Source organism: Equus asinus, chromosome 25 (genome assembly GCF_041296235.1).
Source record: "Equus asinus isolate D_3611 breed Donkey chromosome 25, EquAss-T2T_v2, whole genome shotgun sequence".
Taxonomy (NCBI): domain Eukaryota; kingdom Metazoa; phylum Chordata; class Mammalia; order Perissodactyla; family Equidae; genus Equus; species Equus asinus.
The window spans coordinates 28,351,491-28,368,267 of NC_091814.1; the positions used below are offsets into that span (position 1 = coordinate 28,351,491).

A 16,777-nucleotide genomic window follows, 5' to 3' on the forward strand; every position below is an offset into this window, starting at 1 on the left:
ACACAGCCTTCAGATATTAATGCCTGAGAAATTCAACCCCCAGCCCACAGGTCCTGTAGGTGATTCATCCATTAAAAGAGCTGGAAGATGTCTGAACAATGTCTGAACAAGATAAAGAGGAGGACCCACTGCAGAAAAGAATAGCACACTGGATACCTGTCCTCCATAGGCCTCTTTTCCCGTGCCCATTCTCTCTTCAAGAATCCTTCTGTTCATGAGGTACTTTTTCTTTGCAAATGACAATTCCCCTTCATACTGCCTTGCCGTAGACTTTCTTTCCTATGCACATCCTCCGTATTTCCCATGCATGTAGACCTCAACCCTGACCCCTGCCCATGAATGAACAAAACATCCATTCCGAGAAGCTGGGGTTTTCCAAGCATGGATCATCTCCTTTGACAGGAGAGGGAAATGCAGAGTATGGGACATGTCCAGAAGCCAAACTAAGAAACTAACCCATCTGTGATTAGTTACTCAATACCATTTCATCAGATTCTCCACACTTACCAAGGGTTTTCCCTAAGCCTAATCTCATGTTTCCCAAGAAAATAGTATTCTTCAAGTTTTTCTTTCTGAAAATATTTTTTAAAAGGTGACACAGAAAAAAAATATTGTAGAATCTGCACATTTATAAACACAAGCATATTTAACCTTTATAAATTATCTAAATTATCTAGCCTTCGCTATCCAACAATTTGGTATATCAAGTAAGATTCCTTTACTAGATTTTATCTGCCCTAGGCTTTTTTTTTTCTTTTTTAGTTCTTTAATGTAAAAAAAAAATGTATATATGGGTTGAGGGTAGACAGTGAGGGAGTGGAGTGGAGGGAGACAAGGGTCAGAGAGAGGGAAAAGCAAACAAGCCTCTCTCTCTCAGGCCCATTCAACGTCCAGATGGAGTGGCTTAGGCATGCATGAGTGGTAGGTCTTGCGAGGAGGACCTGGGCCATCAGAATGTCGTCAGGCATTGACAGCATCATTCATCCACTTGTTGAAGGAGCAGAAGGTGGATTTCCTGGAACGAGGGACGGTGCTTGGTGTCCCTTCTCCAGCAGCTGAGCATCAGCTTATACACAGAGTCAGGGCAGATGGCAGGCTGGGGGAGGTAAGTCTTTGGAAACAAAAATGAACAAAAAAAGAGAATATTAAGAAGAAGGAGAGAAAAGGAAGAGTATTTGCCCCACACTTTGACTGCCCACTCCCCAGTTTCTTGAACTTGATAACTGAAATGGGCATGGTGTCTATTCTTCCTACTCATGAGAATTCTAAATCAGATTGGTCCCCTGCCCATTTCCTTTGTCTTTTCCAGTTCTCTGGAGGAGGATTTCCTGATGGGCCATTCCATGGTGCCCACCATCATGTAAAAGATGAAACTGAAGCAAAATGATATCTCAGACTGGAAAGGACGTGGTTAGAACACAGATCCTCCATTCATGGCCCACTCATGTGGAGGTTTATCTTGGTTGAGCCAGCCACAGCAGGGGCAGAAAGTATGTTAGTTGCCTCAGCTTTTCCATTGGAGTAAAATCTTAGCCAGAAGAAGAAACTGGAATGTAGGGTGCATCCATGTAGCTTCTAACCATAATGTCCTCTGTGCTGCCTCTCCCCTGTATTGGCCCCAGGTAGAGAAGATTGGATTTCTTCTTTACATTGTTCACCAACACCTGTGCATTTACCCTCTCTACAGCCCTGCATTCCACCCTATGGCTGTATTTGGCACTATTCCCAAAGCATCAGTTACTGACTACTTCCACCTGCAAGACGCCACTCTATTGACCCCCAGGCCATCTTCTGCTTGCCTATAATCTATTGCTATCATCTCCTTACCTATGTTTTTGAATATCCTGGTATACTGACACATTCCTTAACCATACCTAAATTTCCCAAGCTCTTTGAACCATAGGTCCGTCTGCAGCTGGTTAATCATTAACCACTTCCTCCTGCCCTGCCTTCTCCCATATTATCCCAGCCTATATCATACATCACAGGAGCTCTTCTTTACCCAGAGTCTACTTATTCCCTCTGCCTATCAACTATTTTTTTTGTTGAAATATAATTGACATATAACATCATGTTAGTTTCAAGTGTGTAACACAATGATTTATTTGTATACATTGTGAAATGATCACCACAATAAGTCTAGTTAACAGTCATAACCACACAAAAAAATTACAGAATTTTTTTCTTGTGATGAGAACTTTTAAGATGTACTCTCTTAGCACCTTTTAAACATACAAGATAGCATTATTAACTACAGTCAGCGTGTTGTACATTAGATCCCCTGGACTTACTTATTTTATAATTAGAAATTTGTACCTTTTGACCACCTTCACCCACTTTGCCCACTCCCCAACCCCCCACCCCACCTCTGGCAACCATTAACCTGTTCTATCTATGAGTTCTTTTTTTTTCAGATTCCACATATAAGTCAGATCATATGGAATTCGTCTTTCTCTGTCTGACTTATTTCACTTAGCATAATGCCCTCAAGTTCCATCCATGCTGTCACAAATGGCAAGATTTCTTCCTTTATTATGGATGAATAATATTTCACTGTATATATGTGTATATATATATACACCACATTTATATGTATAATACATATATTATTTTTATATATATACCACTATATATATATATATATATATATATATACATACACATATCCATCACATTTTCTTTATCTATTCATCCACTGATGGACACTTAGGTTGCTTCCATGCCTTGGCTATTGTAAATAATGCTGCAATGAACACAGGGTGCATATATCTTTTTAAGTTAGTGTTTTCATTTCCTTCGGACAAATACCCAGGAGTAGAATTGCTGGATCATAGAGTAGTTCTATTTTTAAATTTTTTAAGGACCTTCATACTGTTTTCCATATTAGCTGCACCAATTTACGTTCCCACCAACAGTGCACAAGGGTTCCCTTTTCTCCACATCCTTACCAACACTTGTGATTTCTTGTCTTTTTGATAATAACCATTCTAATAGATGCGAAGTGATATCTCATTGCAGTTTTGATTTGTATTTCTCTAATGATTAGTGATATTGAGCACTTTTTGATGTACTTACTGCCATTTTAATTGGAAAAATGTCTATTCAGGTTCTCTGCACATTTTTAAATTGGATTATTTAGTTTTTTGCTATTGATTTTGTGAGTCCCTTATCAGATATATGATTTGCAAATATTTTCTCTCATTTGGTAGGTTGCCTTTTCATTTTGATGATGGTTTCCTTTGCTGTTTTAGTTTGATGTAGTCCCATTTGTTTCTTTTTGCTTTGGTTGCCTTTCCTTTTGGTCTCAAATCCAGAAAATCATCACCAAGACCAATGTCAAGGAGCTTTCTGCCATCGGCTCTTAATTAACAAATAAAAAGGCAAATAACTGCGACTCCTATTGGAATATTGGATGAGATCTGACAAGCCTAACTCAGTATGTTACAAATGACTATGGCTATAAAATCCCAAGCATTAAAAAATATATATCACTAATATTAATAAGGATACAGGATAACAGGCACTCTCATATACTACTGGTGAAACTTAAAACTGTTAAGCCTTTTCTGGGGTGTTAACACCCTAGAAAAGTTATTTTTCTAAATAACTTTAGAAAAAACATTATATCTGTTTTGAGCCAACAAATGTTAATAAAAATGACATAATAAATAATTTAAATTCTTAGGGTTTCCCTTTTCAAAATTGTATAAACTTAGCAAACAATCAAAGTTATGTTTCATAATAATTATCATATGTGTGAAATTTCATTACCTTTCTTAACATTCAAAACATAGACTTTTAAAACTGTATTTAACTTTTAATTATTTAATTCCATCTAGACCATGAACTTTGAAGAAAAGTACTATCTGGGAATTCTTCACAGTTTATAAAGATAAGTTGAAAACAAAAATGTCAACTATATTTTTTAATTATTGAAATTATTGTTATAGACTTCCAAGCACCAGTTTTAATTGGCCATAGGACTTCCCGTAGGTCCACCTGGTGCCCATGATGTATTAGTCCAGGAGAAAAAAATGACATTTTTCCTTGGTCCACTCATTTATCTCATGCACACAGGAGTAAGTTTGCCTTTTGCCATGGTAGAAAGCAATTACCTCACAACCAAGATAATTTAGATACCCTGATACCAAAATATCTACAGAGTATCCAGATAAAATTAAATTCCAGAACCCCTCCCTCTTGTTTTCAAACTGCGTATTGCATTATCCTTAGTCATTCCCTTATCTTTTGCTTGCTTGGATCTATTTAAGCCACAGAAGATCCACTTTTTACTTTCTGCAACAGCCTTCGCCCTCTCCCCAACTTTTATTTTCCTGCTTGAGATACCACACTCCCAGGATGTGCTGCAGCCAGGCCACTTTGCAGAAGTTCACTGCTCCAGCCACATCAGCAAGCCTCAAATCCCACATCTCAAAGGAACTTTAAAAACTGAGCCAGGGGCCGGCTCCGTGGCTGAGTGGTTAAGTTCGCCCACTCCGCTGCGGCAGCCCAGGGTTCAGATCCTGGGCGTGGACATGGCACCACTCGTCAGGCCACGTTGAGGCGGCGTCCCACATCCCACAACTAGAAGGACCTGCAACTAAGATATACAACTGTGTACGGGGGTTTGGGGAGATAAAGCAGAAAACAAAAAAAGAAGATTGGCAACAGTTGTTAGCCTAGGTGCCAATCTTTAAAAAAAAAACAAACAAAAAAAACTGAGCCGGACAAAAAAATCTTAGAGTATCTTGGCTAGAAACTGGTGCCTTTGTCAGCTTGGAAATCCAGGTTTGCCTGAGCTCTGAGGGGCCACAACAGCTGGGCCCAGAGGTGCCTTCCAGGAGCAGTAAGTCCAGGATGCACCTGATCATCTCTGGGCATATAACTCTAGAAACATTGCTAAATTTTTAACCAATGCTAATAAATCTCTTATTCACTTTTAAACTTACGTTTTTGTTCTTATGTTTTTCAACCCAGACAACCCACACAGCCTAGATTAAGAAATGGATCAAACATGAGAGATAGGATTTTATTTCCTGGTATCTTTGAGTTGGTATCTGTGACATGACCCCCTCATGCCCTCCAATGATCAGTGGGTTGACACATGGATAAAGCAGAGTATATGATGCCCGAGGAGGACCTTGGCCTTTCACATTATCTGGATAGTTAGCAACCAAAGACTCATCCAGGTAACCAATCTTCCAGCTCAGGCCTATCCTGCTAAGTCAAAACCTTCCTTTCTCTCTCCTCCAAAGGCATCCAAGTCCACATCCATCCATCCCCAACAGGTCTCACCTGCCTCCCTTGGTCTCGGAAGAACTCTCCAGTATTCTCGATGACCTGTTCATCTGACAGCTGGGAATAAGGCTGCTCCTGGCAAAAGGTGAAAGTCTCCCACAGAGTCACCCCAAAGGCCCAAACATCACTTGCTGTAGTGAATTTGCCCTGTTTAAGTAAGGAAAAGAAGAGAAAATCAGTATAACCTGTGCACAACAAGAGCAGGTTAGATTTTTTTTTTCTCCTTCTTCTGTCCAAAATCCCCCAGTACATAGCTGTATATTCTAGTTGCAGGTCCTTCCAGTTCTGCTATGTGGGATGCTACCTCAGCATGGCCTGATGAGCGATGCTAGGCCCGCACCCAGGATCCGAACCGGCAATACCCTGGGCTGAGGATGTGCAGCGTGCGAACTCAAGCACTCAGCCATGGGAACAGCCCCCAGGTTAGATTTTTATAATCTAGAGTTATCCCCATTCCCCTACACAGGGCAAGGAATGCTGACCCTACGTACCACGCACCCCTGCCTACATGTCAGTTGCTAGGGTAGGGCTTACAAACGCTGGGAACTCACCAGTAAGATGCTCTCCCAAGACATCCAGCGGATAGGGAGCACTGCCCGGCCCTGGATCCGGTAGTAGTCACCACTGTACAGGTTTCTGCTCATTCCGAAGTCAGCTATCTTGATGGTATAGTTCTTACCCACTAGGCAGTTTCGTGTAGCCAGGTCTCGGTGGACAAAATTAAGAGAGGAAAGGTACTTCATGCCAGAGGCAATCTGGGTAGCCATAAACTTCAGGTTGGCATAACTGAGGAAATATGAAACAAGAGGGAAACTAACCTATGGAAAAAGGAAGCCATGAAAGGTACACATCTGAAGTTGATGCTAACGAACTGGGGTTTAAATCTCAACATCCCTTCTCTATTCTTCATGAATCCCTTTGTTTTCCCTCAAAGTGCAGTCACTCCATTATTCCCTGCACGCTATCCTCGCCCACCATCCCAGAACATTGATGAACCTTAAGCTTCACCACTCCCCATCTTCATCCCCCAGGTTAATCTCATGAACACAAGGAAGAGAAGGAACACCTGGCTTATTTACCTGACTGTGGGTACATTGCTGGAGGAAGAACTGGGAGGCTCATGGCGGGAAAGAAACTGATTGAGATCTCCATTCTCCATGTACTCAGTGATCATGCACAGAGGATCATCAGTGATGCACACAGCTAGAAGACGGATGATGTTTGGGTCCTTGAGCCGGGACATGATCTTTATCTCCTTAAGAAAATCATTCCTTTGGAGGACACAGACGTAGATAAACCCAGAGGTTGCAAGAATTAGAATCAAGAGGAGGAAGAAGACACAGCAAAGTCTAGTCCTACCCATGACACCAAGTCTTGTTTCCCTTTGGACAGGCTTTGAGAGGGTAGAGAATTGGCACTTGGAAACTGTCTCATTCTAGTCATCCTGGAATATGATGCACCCTTACTCAACTGCAATCTTTGAGAACGTGAACCATGGCTTATTCACGTTTGTATCCCTAGTATCCAGCAAAAGACCTGCCACATAGAAAATGATGACTATTTGCTGAATCAAATATATGCTGCTGAAAAGTACTCTGTGGAATGAAACTTTTCATTCTGGAAATCACATCTTAAGTGTGCTGGGGTATTTAACTTTTTAAAAAGCTGTGGAGTGATTCTATTAAGAAAGTGAAGAAACTTTTGAGAAAGTGAATAATCACCCTCTGGTTTATTTGATAATTCTTTATTTTCTCATACTGGCTTTTTCTTTATACAGGGTACACCAGCAGCCAGTTGCAACATACATTTAGTAGCCTGTTCAAAGCAGAGCAGTTTAAAGGTCTTGGTGTCAGTGGGGGGTTATTTCAAAAGATGTACTCACTTGACCAAGACTAGTATCTGTTTGAGTAAATGGTGACAGGCACCCTTGAGTCACAAAGTGGGCTGTAACCTTCCCAGTAACATTATTTGAATTAGTGAGACCAGTAGCCCACATTCTCACAACTGTTGGAGCAGATCAGTTATAAGTCTTCTGTGAGCTTTCTAGGAATCCTGGACTGCAAGTCATAGCATGTCAATATAAAACCCTTGAAATCAGTGTAGTCCTGAGGCAACACCTCCCCTCTTTCATTCTCCCTTCTATCCCAAACTGGAGGTTTCCATGGCTTGGCAGGGCCCAGAGTCTAGGCCACCCACAACTGTTAAATGGAGTGGGCACAGGTGGAGGGACACCAAACCTCACCAACCAAAACAATGGGTAAAGACTCTGTCATATCCTGTGGTTCTTCTTTCTCCTTACCACTTTCTCCAATCATGTGCTAAAATCAATATTAGGAATACTCCAGCTCTCTAGGGGAACCAGAGGATGTCACTTTTCATTCATACTAGTATCCTTAAGATCGAAATTCTCAGTTAAAATTCCAAAACCTCCACAGTTCCATTCCCTTGTATTTCTGTCTTCTTCATTCCACATCCTGCCAGTTGCAAGACTTTTAATGGAACCCTACGACATTTCTTGAAATTTACAATAATTTCGGGAATAGGGATAACAAACTTTCTCTCACTTTGAATATCAATGAGACAAATCAGGCCAACACAAATGGGAACATGCATTTGTTACCCAGATGTGCAGATTTCTCTGAGACACATCCACCAGCTTGCAATCAGCATGCCTCTCTGGGTGAGGATTAACTCACCATTACTGTAATGAAAGGCTGTCAGACAACGAAGTATGGCTGGAAACTGCAATTTATGCAATTAGCCAGTTTGGAAAACTGCTAAAGGACTGTGGATCCTTTTGCTTTGAGGTCCATGGATACTTTTCCGAGTAGAGGTAGCTTCTCATTTTGGGGCTTGCTGGACACAGAAGAAAAGAAGCATAAAAGAGAAAAAAAGGGATGAGAAAGTAAACAGAAATGGGAAAAAAAGAAGAATGGAGGAGACTTAGCAAGAAAGATGTGCATGATTTTCAAAAGTTTGCCAAGAGGAGGTAATGACATTCAGGAGTATGTCTGTACATAATGATTGAAGTACACATTCAGACTGTTGTGTATGTTGGAAAGTACAGTGCTGTGAAAAGTGGGGTAGGAAGTAAATATGTAGCAAATACAGTGGGAAATGTACATTTGTGTTTGAGAAAGATGGAGAACAAAGATGACCCATCAGAAAAATAAAGCATAACAATGAAAATGCGAGGCAGCTCACAGACCTTCCGATCTCAAAAGAAAAAATTGCTCAGAAGTTTCCAGGAGTGTTCCTGATCCTGAGGATGAAATACATAAAGGAAAATTCAAAATGCAGACCACAGACCTGGCATTCTTGTTGGCATCTGCTCGGAGCATTTTCACGGCCACCAGGACAGGCTGGTTGGCACTGACATCTAGGGCAAAATCTTTGTCTTTGAATTTTTCCATTCCCTCCACTTCACAGAGATGAACCTAGACAAAAGTCATCTATCTCAGCATCATCATTGCTCCTGAAGATGTCTCAGTACTCTTGTTGGGCACTTCCTGGAGATAAACTAACTCTTACAACTCAAGAAAAATCATCAAAAGATCAGTAAGAAGATATGTGTAACATATCTTTGATTCAAATAATTGATTAGAAAACAATGGTAAAGTATCCAGCTAATATGATATGTTACTGCTTTATAAAAGAAATATACATTGACTGGCACATTAAATATGTGAATGAATGAATCTATTACATAATATTTTATTACAGCATGGCCCACTATAAAATGCCATTCAGTATAAATGTTGGAACTCTGATTCAAGGAAGTTTAGTTATTGGATCATACAACCCTAGGGGAATTTCCTTTCTAAGGTAATCCCTTGGTATAGGATGAGCATTAGAAGTAACCCCTATGTATTATAACAGTATAACGAGTTTGTGTTCTCAACCCTGGGGACAGAAGGAGTGCATAAAACACCACAACAGATACCACAGACCCTTCAACTCCACCAGCGCCAAACCTCCCCAAGGGTAAAGCATGCCACCCACCCTGAAAACCAATAACTCATTCTTATTAAACTTAAATCATTGCTTTGAGTTCTCAGAAGGTTCATGTAACTGACATAAGAGTGAAAAGTCCAATATTACATGCATCACTCTGAGGGCAATTAAGAAGCGTGCTCCTCCTTATCTTAGTTGGTGACTCAGTCCCTAGTGGCTGGTTCTGGGACCAAAGGCAGGAAGGAGGTTGTTTTTGACCATTTTACATGAAACTCCCATTAAAAAGAAAAAAACCAAGTGGCTATCAAATAGCAGGGTGTTCTTGGACAGTTTATAAAAGATGATCACATCTTTATGGGTCTCCACCCTCTGTAGCCTATTGTAAAAATTTTTGAAAATATTGACTATTTTTCAGGATAACTGAAGTCTAGTGACTTGTCTGCTTTAAAAACTCCTATACAACAATCAGAAGACCCAGAAATTCCACAGCTATTTGAGAAAGATGAGGTTGATCCAATTCTAGTCTTCTAGAGGACAATGCAAGGAAAGACAAGTGGAGGAGACATTCAGGTGTGAATCCACTTTGAAAGGGACACTTTGCTCTACCAACCATTTTTATTCAGTCACTTCCTTTGAGCTACCAAGAACTGGAGGGCCCACTCAAAGATTCAACTCACCTCCCCAAACTGGCCTTCTCCCAGCTTCTCCTTGAAAGTTAAGAGTTTCCTGGGGAACTCTTCCACAGCCACGTCTTTTCCTGAGAGCAGGTCCATGGTAACAGCAGGCACTGAGTAGGTGTTGCCTCCAGTCACCCCCTGGAGGTTTACAATGTCAGCTTCTGCATAATGGGGCACCCCCTCAGGCCCATTGGGCTGGACAGGCTTCACAACGCCACTGCAGCCTGGGAAGACAATGGCAATGAGTCTCATTCCAAGGGGCATCTTTGGAGATCTCTTCAAGGAAGAAAATCTGAGAGGAGGGCTAGAACATGCCCTTAAGACAGCTTAATCTACTCCATGACATTCTTATTTAGAGAATGGTTCCTCTAGACACCCTTGGGGCCTTCAGAATGCAGGGCATCAGTTTATCTTCTTATTCTCCTCATATTACATGGTCATTAACAATCTCCTTGACTAATCTTGCAGAGCTGTGGTGAAGCGATGAAAAGGTTCACGATATATAAGAGTGGGAATATTAAAAGTTGAAGATTTAATAGCATATTTTCTTAATTTTAAGACACTCTCACTGATTTAATAGCCTATTTTAGGGATTAAAAAACTTTCTGATTAAATTTATATGATCTAGTTTAACACGCATCTGACTTAAAATATGAGGGGAGAGGGATATTTTAGACTTCAGAAAATAGGCACATTACTTCAGTTCAGCCTAGGAAATAAATTAGTTTATATTTTTTTCTTGCTGTCTCTGTAAAATTTCCTGAGTTCAATCTCTTTCAAAGTTTGCTATCCATTGAGTGATGAATCCGTGTCAGTTTCCTTTCTTTCTTCAGAAAGACTCCTTGGAAAGTCTATGCTTTCACATTTAGTCCTGTCTCCTTCTCCACCTAACTCTCTCCTGAACACCACAAGTCTTCTTCTATTGACTTGGGCCACTTTCAGTTGCTAATCTCATGGAAAAGCTGATCTGAGCCTCAGTGATGACCCTAGAGTCCCTTCTGATGTCACTCTGCTCCACTTTTTAAAAACATTGGGATGTGAATCAATTGGCACTGTTTTACCAAAGCAATGCTTTTATGGAAAAGGCAAGAAATACCTACTCTCGTAACAAAATCTTGTGTTATTCCAATAAATTTTCACCAAAGAGAAATCAACAAAAATTAGATAATTCAATTATCCAGATGGCTAAGAAACTGGGAATCGCTGGATGTCTTTAGCTTCATTTATTATTATTTTTTCCAAGTGAAATTCTAGTCCTGAATTTACCCCAAATGATGTTTGGTATTGGGTGCATACTCTCTGGGGGCCTTCTCAATTTACTCTTACGTAAAAGGAGGAGACTGAACTAGTTGGACTGTTTATGTTCTTCCGGCGTTAACACCTTAGTAACTCTTTTTATTTTCTTCCTCTTTTGACTGTGGGTCCTTCCAAACATCTGCTATTTACAGTAGCAAAGGAGAAGCCCTCAGATTAGGCTATGAGCAGCAGCAGACCAAGTCTAGAAAGAGAGGGTGAACTTCTCAGGAGAATGTAGACTTCTTTAGACTGAAACTAGATTTGGTTGAGTAGGAGCAATAGTGTCACACCTTCATAATGCTTATCAAAGCTTCTCCCTCAATTCTCTGCCCACTGTTTCATCCTCACCTGACTCTTCCTCCCCTGGAGCAAATTCCGGAAGTTTTCGTATCAGCCTGGATGGCTCCTGGTAGTCAGGGCGAAGGGGAAAGATGCGATCATAAGTGGAGTTGGATTCCTGCTCACTTGGTGATGAGGAACGGTTATTGTTGAACATGCTGGACTCGCTTGGCAGGGAAAGGCTGACTGTCATTTCATCATCCAGCATCCTCCGGGAAGCCTGAAGGAGAAGGATAAGGAGAAAGGCATGTTAGTACAAAGGGGATCATCACGTCCTCTTCTTAAACTCAGCTCTTCCACTCAGATGAAATAACTCATTAATACTCAAACTGCAGAAGCACTGCAAGTGACAGGAACGCCATCTGTTCTAAAAATGCCTATGTTGTAGAAACTTAGAATAATCCTTCATTTCTTCAAGACAGAATTTGACCTCCAAATTTCTACACTGCCAACATTCATTAACTTTCATTGAAGCATTCATAAGCAGTATTTCCACGATGTTATAACAACCTATCAGGAGCCAATCAAAGGACTTCTCAATCTTACAGAGTTTTCAATGTCCTATTAAACAATGGATTTTGCTGACTTATCCTACAACTGCTTTGATTTTGTGTAGACATAAATTACTGATTTATTACTGATCACTCTGGCACTGTAGGTTAAGGTAATACCCCCTCGACCCTGCAGTTTTATGAACCAAAAGTAAAATGGCTACAAAATAGGAAAGGAAAGCCCTAAGCGTCTGGAAATATCAAGGTGAATTACACCTAATATAAGAATAAGAAGAATAAAACAACTAATTGTTTCGGCATTCTATCTAATGTGACCTGCCTGCCTTCGAAAGGAAAATTCCAGAATCTGAATATATATAACTATTTGGATTTAACCATATCAAATGCTCCACTCCAGCAAATACACTTTAGATGCTCAATGAAGAAACTTAGATGTCTGCCTCATCCCCTAGACCGAAAGATTCTTTGTTACAGTAATATCCCCAACACTGAGCATGGAGCCCAGCACATAGAAGGTATTCAATAAATATGGGTAGAGTTTCTCAAAGAAAGAATGCTGAGGACACCATCAAAATTATCCTACAAATAATGCTATAATATAAAGCTGTTTGGAGTAATGTTTCTTGGAATTTATGTATATGCTTGAGGGTTTTCCACAGAAAATTCTGGCCCCAGGAAGAAATCCTTTGTCATTTCAGAGCATCTTGAGTTATCTTACTCAGGATGTACAGCTGTAGAAAGAATTTCTTGAAGGGCCAAGTTAAATATTCAAGGGCCAAATTTTTGCTTTCCCTTTTACCCAGAGAGTCTCCAATTGAACATTCCTCTTCAGCCCATGAATATATTCCAATGGGACCCAGAAGAAAAATCCAGACAAGTATGGTAAGTTCTGGCTCAAAGAGAAAAACAGCTCATAGAGTAGAGTACACAGACCCTCCCCCCTAACTAAAATTCAGTCATAACAGACTGTTCAATATGGACATACACCAGCTTCAAGCTTTCCAATGAACCTTCAGATCACCAGCTCCCAACGCTACCACTCTTAACTATTCCTCACCTTGGAATTTAGATACCCAGAGTGTTCCAGAATTCTGGAAAGGTTTTGATAAAAGAAGAAAGAAGAAAAGTTTGATACTGCCTCATCATGCCAGTGGTAAGCTCTCTATGGATTCGGCTTTTCAGTCTTCAGTCTCTGTTAATGGACTGAAAGCTTTGTATTAGGTAAAGTGTTTACTGACTGATGATAAGGTCCTTGTGGGAAGCAAAAAGACCCTCTCTTCTGTGAAATATTCCTGTCCAAAAGCCTTAAAATAAACCTCAACCATCTCCACTGAATGTGGAACAGATTAGAAGGAATTTCAGGCTACTTGCCTGGATCTTTCCCTCACTTCTCTGATTTGAGCCCCTTCCTTCCTTTCCTACACTCAAAGAGTTCTGGAGATTCATGTCCATCGTCATGGTGCTCTTGCCCCTCTTCTGGCATGTACTCCACATAGGCTCTACCCTCCCCCCTGTTCCCTACCTGTGATGGGCAGTTCAAAGCCTCACAGCCCAGAGTTTCTATGGCCTCTCACAGTCCAGGTCTATTTGAAGTCATTGAACAGGGAAGGGATCCATGGCCAAAGGTATGAACACTTAATCAGCAGCAGAACCCAAGAGCATCACATACTTAGCAACAGTGCCCAGAGAGCTGCTATTTGGCCTAAGAAACCAAGAAAAGTCATAGATATTCCTTCTTTGGTGGAATGCACATATTTTGGAAAAAAAGAAGTCAACATATTTCAATATTGACAATTGGAATGAGCATAGAAAACAGGATATTAGCTGAAGGACTTTGAGCATATCACATTTTCTCATCAGAAAAACAGTTAAATATAACTGCTATGCCTAACTCACCATTATTCAATGAGATTCGAGTAAAATGATACATGTGAAAAAAAGTCTTCGTAGATTGTAAAGTGTTAAACAAATGTAATAAAAATTTATTCAGATAATTTGGCCTGGATAAAAAGAATCTGAGGAGGGACTCAGGTGTGCATAGTCATAACTTTCAAGTACACAAAGAAGTAGGAATAGAATTGTGAGAAACTTGGCTTGGATATTAATGAGACTGGCTGTTTTTCTACATACACACACACACACATACACATACTCAAACCAAACAAGCAAACAGAAAAGGAAGACAAGGAACAGCATTATCAGAAATTTTAGCTAGGTATTGGTTGTGCATCAGAATTACTTGTTAATTTTTTAAAAAATACAGATGCCTGCACTCTCTCCCAAACTCAGTGAATCTAAATCTTCAAGGGGGATGCCCAAGTTGAAATTCAATGTTTTGGGAAGAGTTTTCTGATCTAGCTAGGGAGGTTCCAAGATCTCCATTCTAAAAATAAGAAAATGGACTTAGCTTATTCTTTTCTGCCTACTCTCAGGAACAAGCTTCTCCATTCCTGTGCTTCTTGGTAGCCTCAGTTAACTCTGAGCATTGACAAATTTTTGTAATTTGCCAGTTACTCCCAGGATAACAGTGGCTTAGGAAAGGGAAGAGCAGCTTCCTAACCCATGATTGTTCTGCACCTCCTCACCTTCTCCAGCATTTTCTGCCAGAACTGCCTCCAGAGGATGATGACAATGATGGCCAGGAGGATAAATATAATGGCCACCAGGCAGCCAATCAGGATCCGAGTGTTGCTGTCATCAACTTTAAGCATTGGATCTGTGACCAGGAAGAAAAAGATGGAGAATATTATCATTTCATGGGACAAGGAAAAGTATGAGGGATTGGACCGGATACAAGGAGGTAAAACCTTTTCCTTCAGGATAATTCCACAAAATGCACTGTAACATTTCTGCTTCCTCTTGGTCTTGCTACTTTTGTATTACTTTGCTCCTATATCCTACAGACCTCCTCTATGGGACAGTAGCCTCTTCATCCTCATGTATCAGACTGGATAATGGAGAGGTTTTCCATTTGTCCCAAAATTTTGCTCCTTTATTATCACAACCTAGGTCTACTGACTCCTAATCACACCTCGTGAAAAACAGATGAAGAACCAGTTTCACAATTTGCATTCTTTGAGACAAGCCAAGGTTCCTGAGTCCCCTTTGGAGACACTCGATCACACGTGTTTCCCAGATTGCTGCCTCATATGGCCAGTGACTGTCTGAAGCAATGGATATACTTTTTAAAAATTATTTTATTGAGGTCATATTGGCTTATAACATTGTGCAAATTTCAGGTGTACACAATAGCCAAGACGTGGAAACAACCCAAGTGCCCATCAACAGATGAAGTGATAAAGAGGATATGGTATATATATATATATATATATATATATATATATATATATAAAATGAAATACTACTCAGCCATAAAAAAGACAAAATCATCCCATTTGCCACAACATGGATGGACCTTGAGGGTATTATGTTAAGTGAAATAAGGCAGACAAAGACAAACACCATATGATTTCACTCATGTGTGGATATACTTTTGCATATGCCTCTCCAATTAGTGAGACTAGAATTTTGTTTCACAGACTTCCACTCTTTCATTGAGATCCCCACTATGAGTCTTACCTAGAAATGTCCCTTTCCCTGTTCTTGCCTCAAGCTTCCCAAACTTTCATGGAACATTTGGAACAATGCTAGACTCTGCCTGGGCTGAAGAATCACATGAACCAGCAGGAAAGAGAGTAAGTTTAGGCCCTTAACTTTGGAGGTGAACTGCCCTATCTTTCCAGGGCTACTCTTCACACAAACCTGCCTGGGATCGAGCCTCCTACACAGACAGTCAGGCTTTTGCAAATCTCCACCCTTCTCCATCCTCCAGGAGATCACTTCAACTTAGTTTTTATAACTAGGAATCACACGTACCGTAGGTTGTGGGTGCCACAGGCAAGGTGGGCAGGGCTCCAGAGTTGTTGTACATTGCAGCATCTGTTACAAAACAAGGGTAAGTCAGAGCTGGGAGAAGACAGCTATGCAGTGGTTTTTCTGAAGGCAGACTGTGAGCAAGCACATTGTGAAATCAGCTTAGTGGGTTGCCACTAGCCTTTCTTAAAAATGAAATCACGTAATATAGTAAATTAAAAAATACCACCATTCATCTATGTGGTAAGGGAAACTTTTCTTTTGTAAAATTTTTGTTTAACTTATCACGTACTAGGTGTCATGGTACAAAAAGTTTAAGAAACAGTGGTTGAGAAGAGTGTGACCACACATTATAATAAAGTGTGCATAGGAAATGAGACTCAAATTCAGCAAAACACAGAGAAAATACAGTGGCTAAGTGGGCATGGAATAGACATAGTGCTAAGATGCTCTTTCCTTCAAGGAAATTAAATTGTTTATAAAAGGGTTTTCACTATGCTTTATTGCCCTAGCCCTTTAATTTATAAATTAAGGCTTCATCCTTATAGATTATTGATATTACAATGCCCTTTGCTGTGATGTTGCAGCTTCTTAGACCCCAAAAGCGTATTTGCCAGATTGATGTTGGCAACTCATTTTGCCCTCTGATTTGTCTAATCAAGGAGGCCAAGAATTAGAATATGTATTTCCCTTCCAGGAAACATTTTCTCCAGAAATCCTAATTTTTCTTCTTCTCAGCACTATTATATAAATAGGGAGGTATTTGGCATCTACATGAATGGGTCCTCTGGCTCCACAGAAAATTAATATTGTCACGACATTGGATTT

At 40.3% G+C, this 16,777-nt stretch overlaps 1 protein-coding gene across 5 annotated transcripts in view; it reads right to left on the minus strand.

The window, feature by feature from the left end:
* Nucleotides 1-611: 611 nt before the first annotated feature.
* The window catches only part of DDR2 (discoidin domain receptor tyrosine kinase 2), a 153,084-nt gene continuing 136,918 nt past the window's right edge, over nt 612-16,777 (minus strand). For all 5 annotated transcript variants that reach the window (XM_070496802.1, XM_014829515.3, XM_070496803.1 and 2 more), the window contains 9 exons: nt 15,953-16,015; nt 14,662-14,792; nt 11,574-11,784; nt 9,930-10,153; nt 8,608-8,735; nt 6,378-6,569; nt 5,850-6,084; nt 5,296-5,445; nt 612-1,111 (listed from right to left, as the gene is read on the minus strand). In XM_070496802.1, the coding sequence (XP_070352903.1) occupies nt 977-1,111; nt 5,296-5,445; nt 5,850-6,084; nt 6,378-6,569; nt 8,608-8,735; nt 9,930-10,153; nt 11,574-11,784; nt 14,662-14,792; nt 15,953-16,015 (1,469 nt within the window). In that variant the 3' untranslated portion in view covers nt 612-976. The remainder of the gene's footprint in view (nt 1,112-5,295; nt 5,446-5,849; nt 6,085-6,377; nt 6,570-8,607; nt 8,736-9,929; nt 10,154-11,573; nt 11,785-14,661; nt 14,793-15,952; nt 16,016-16,777) is intronic.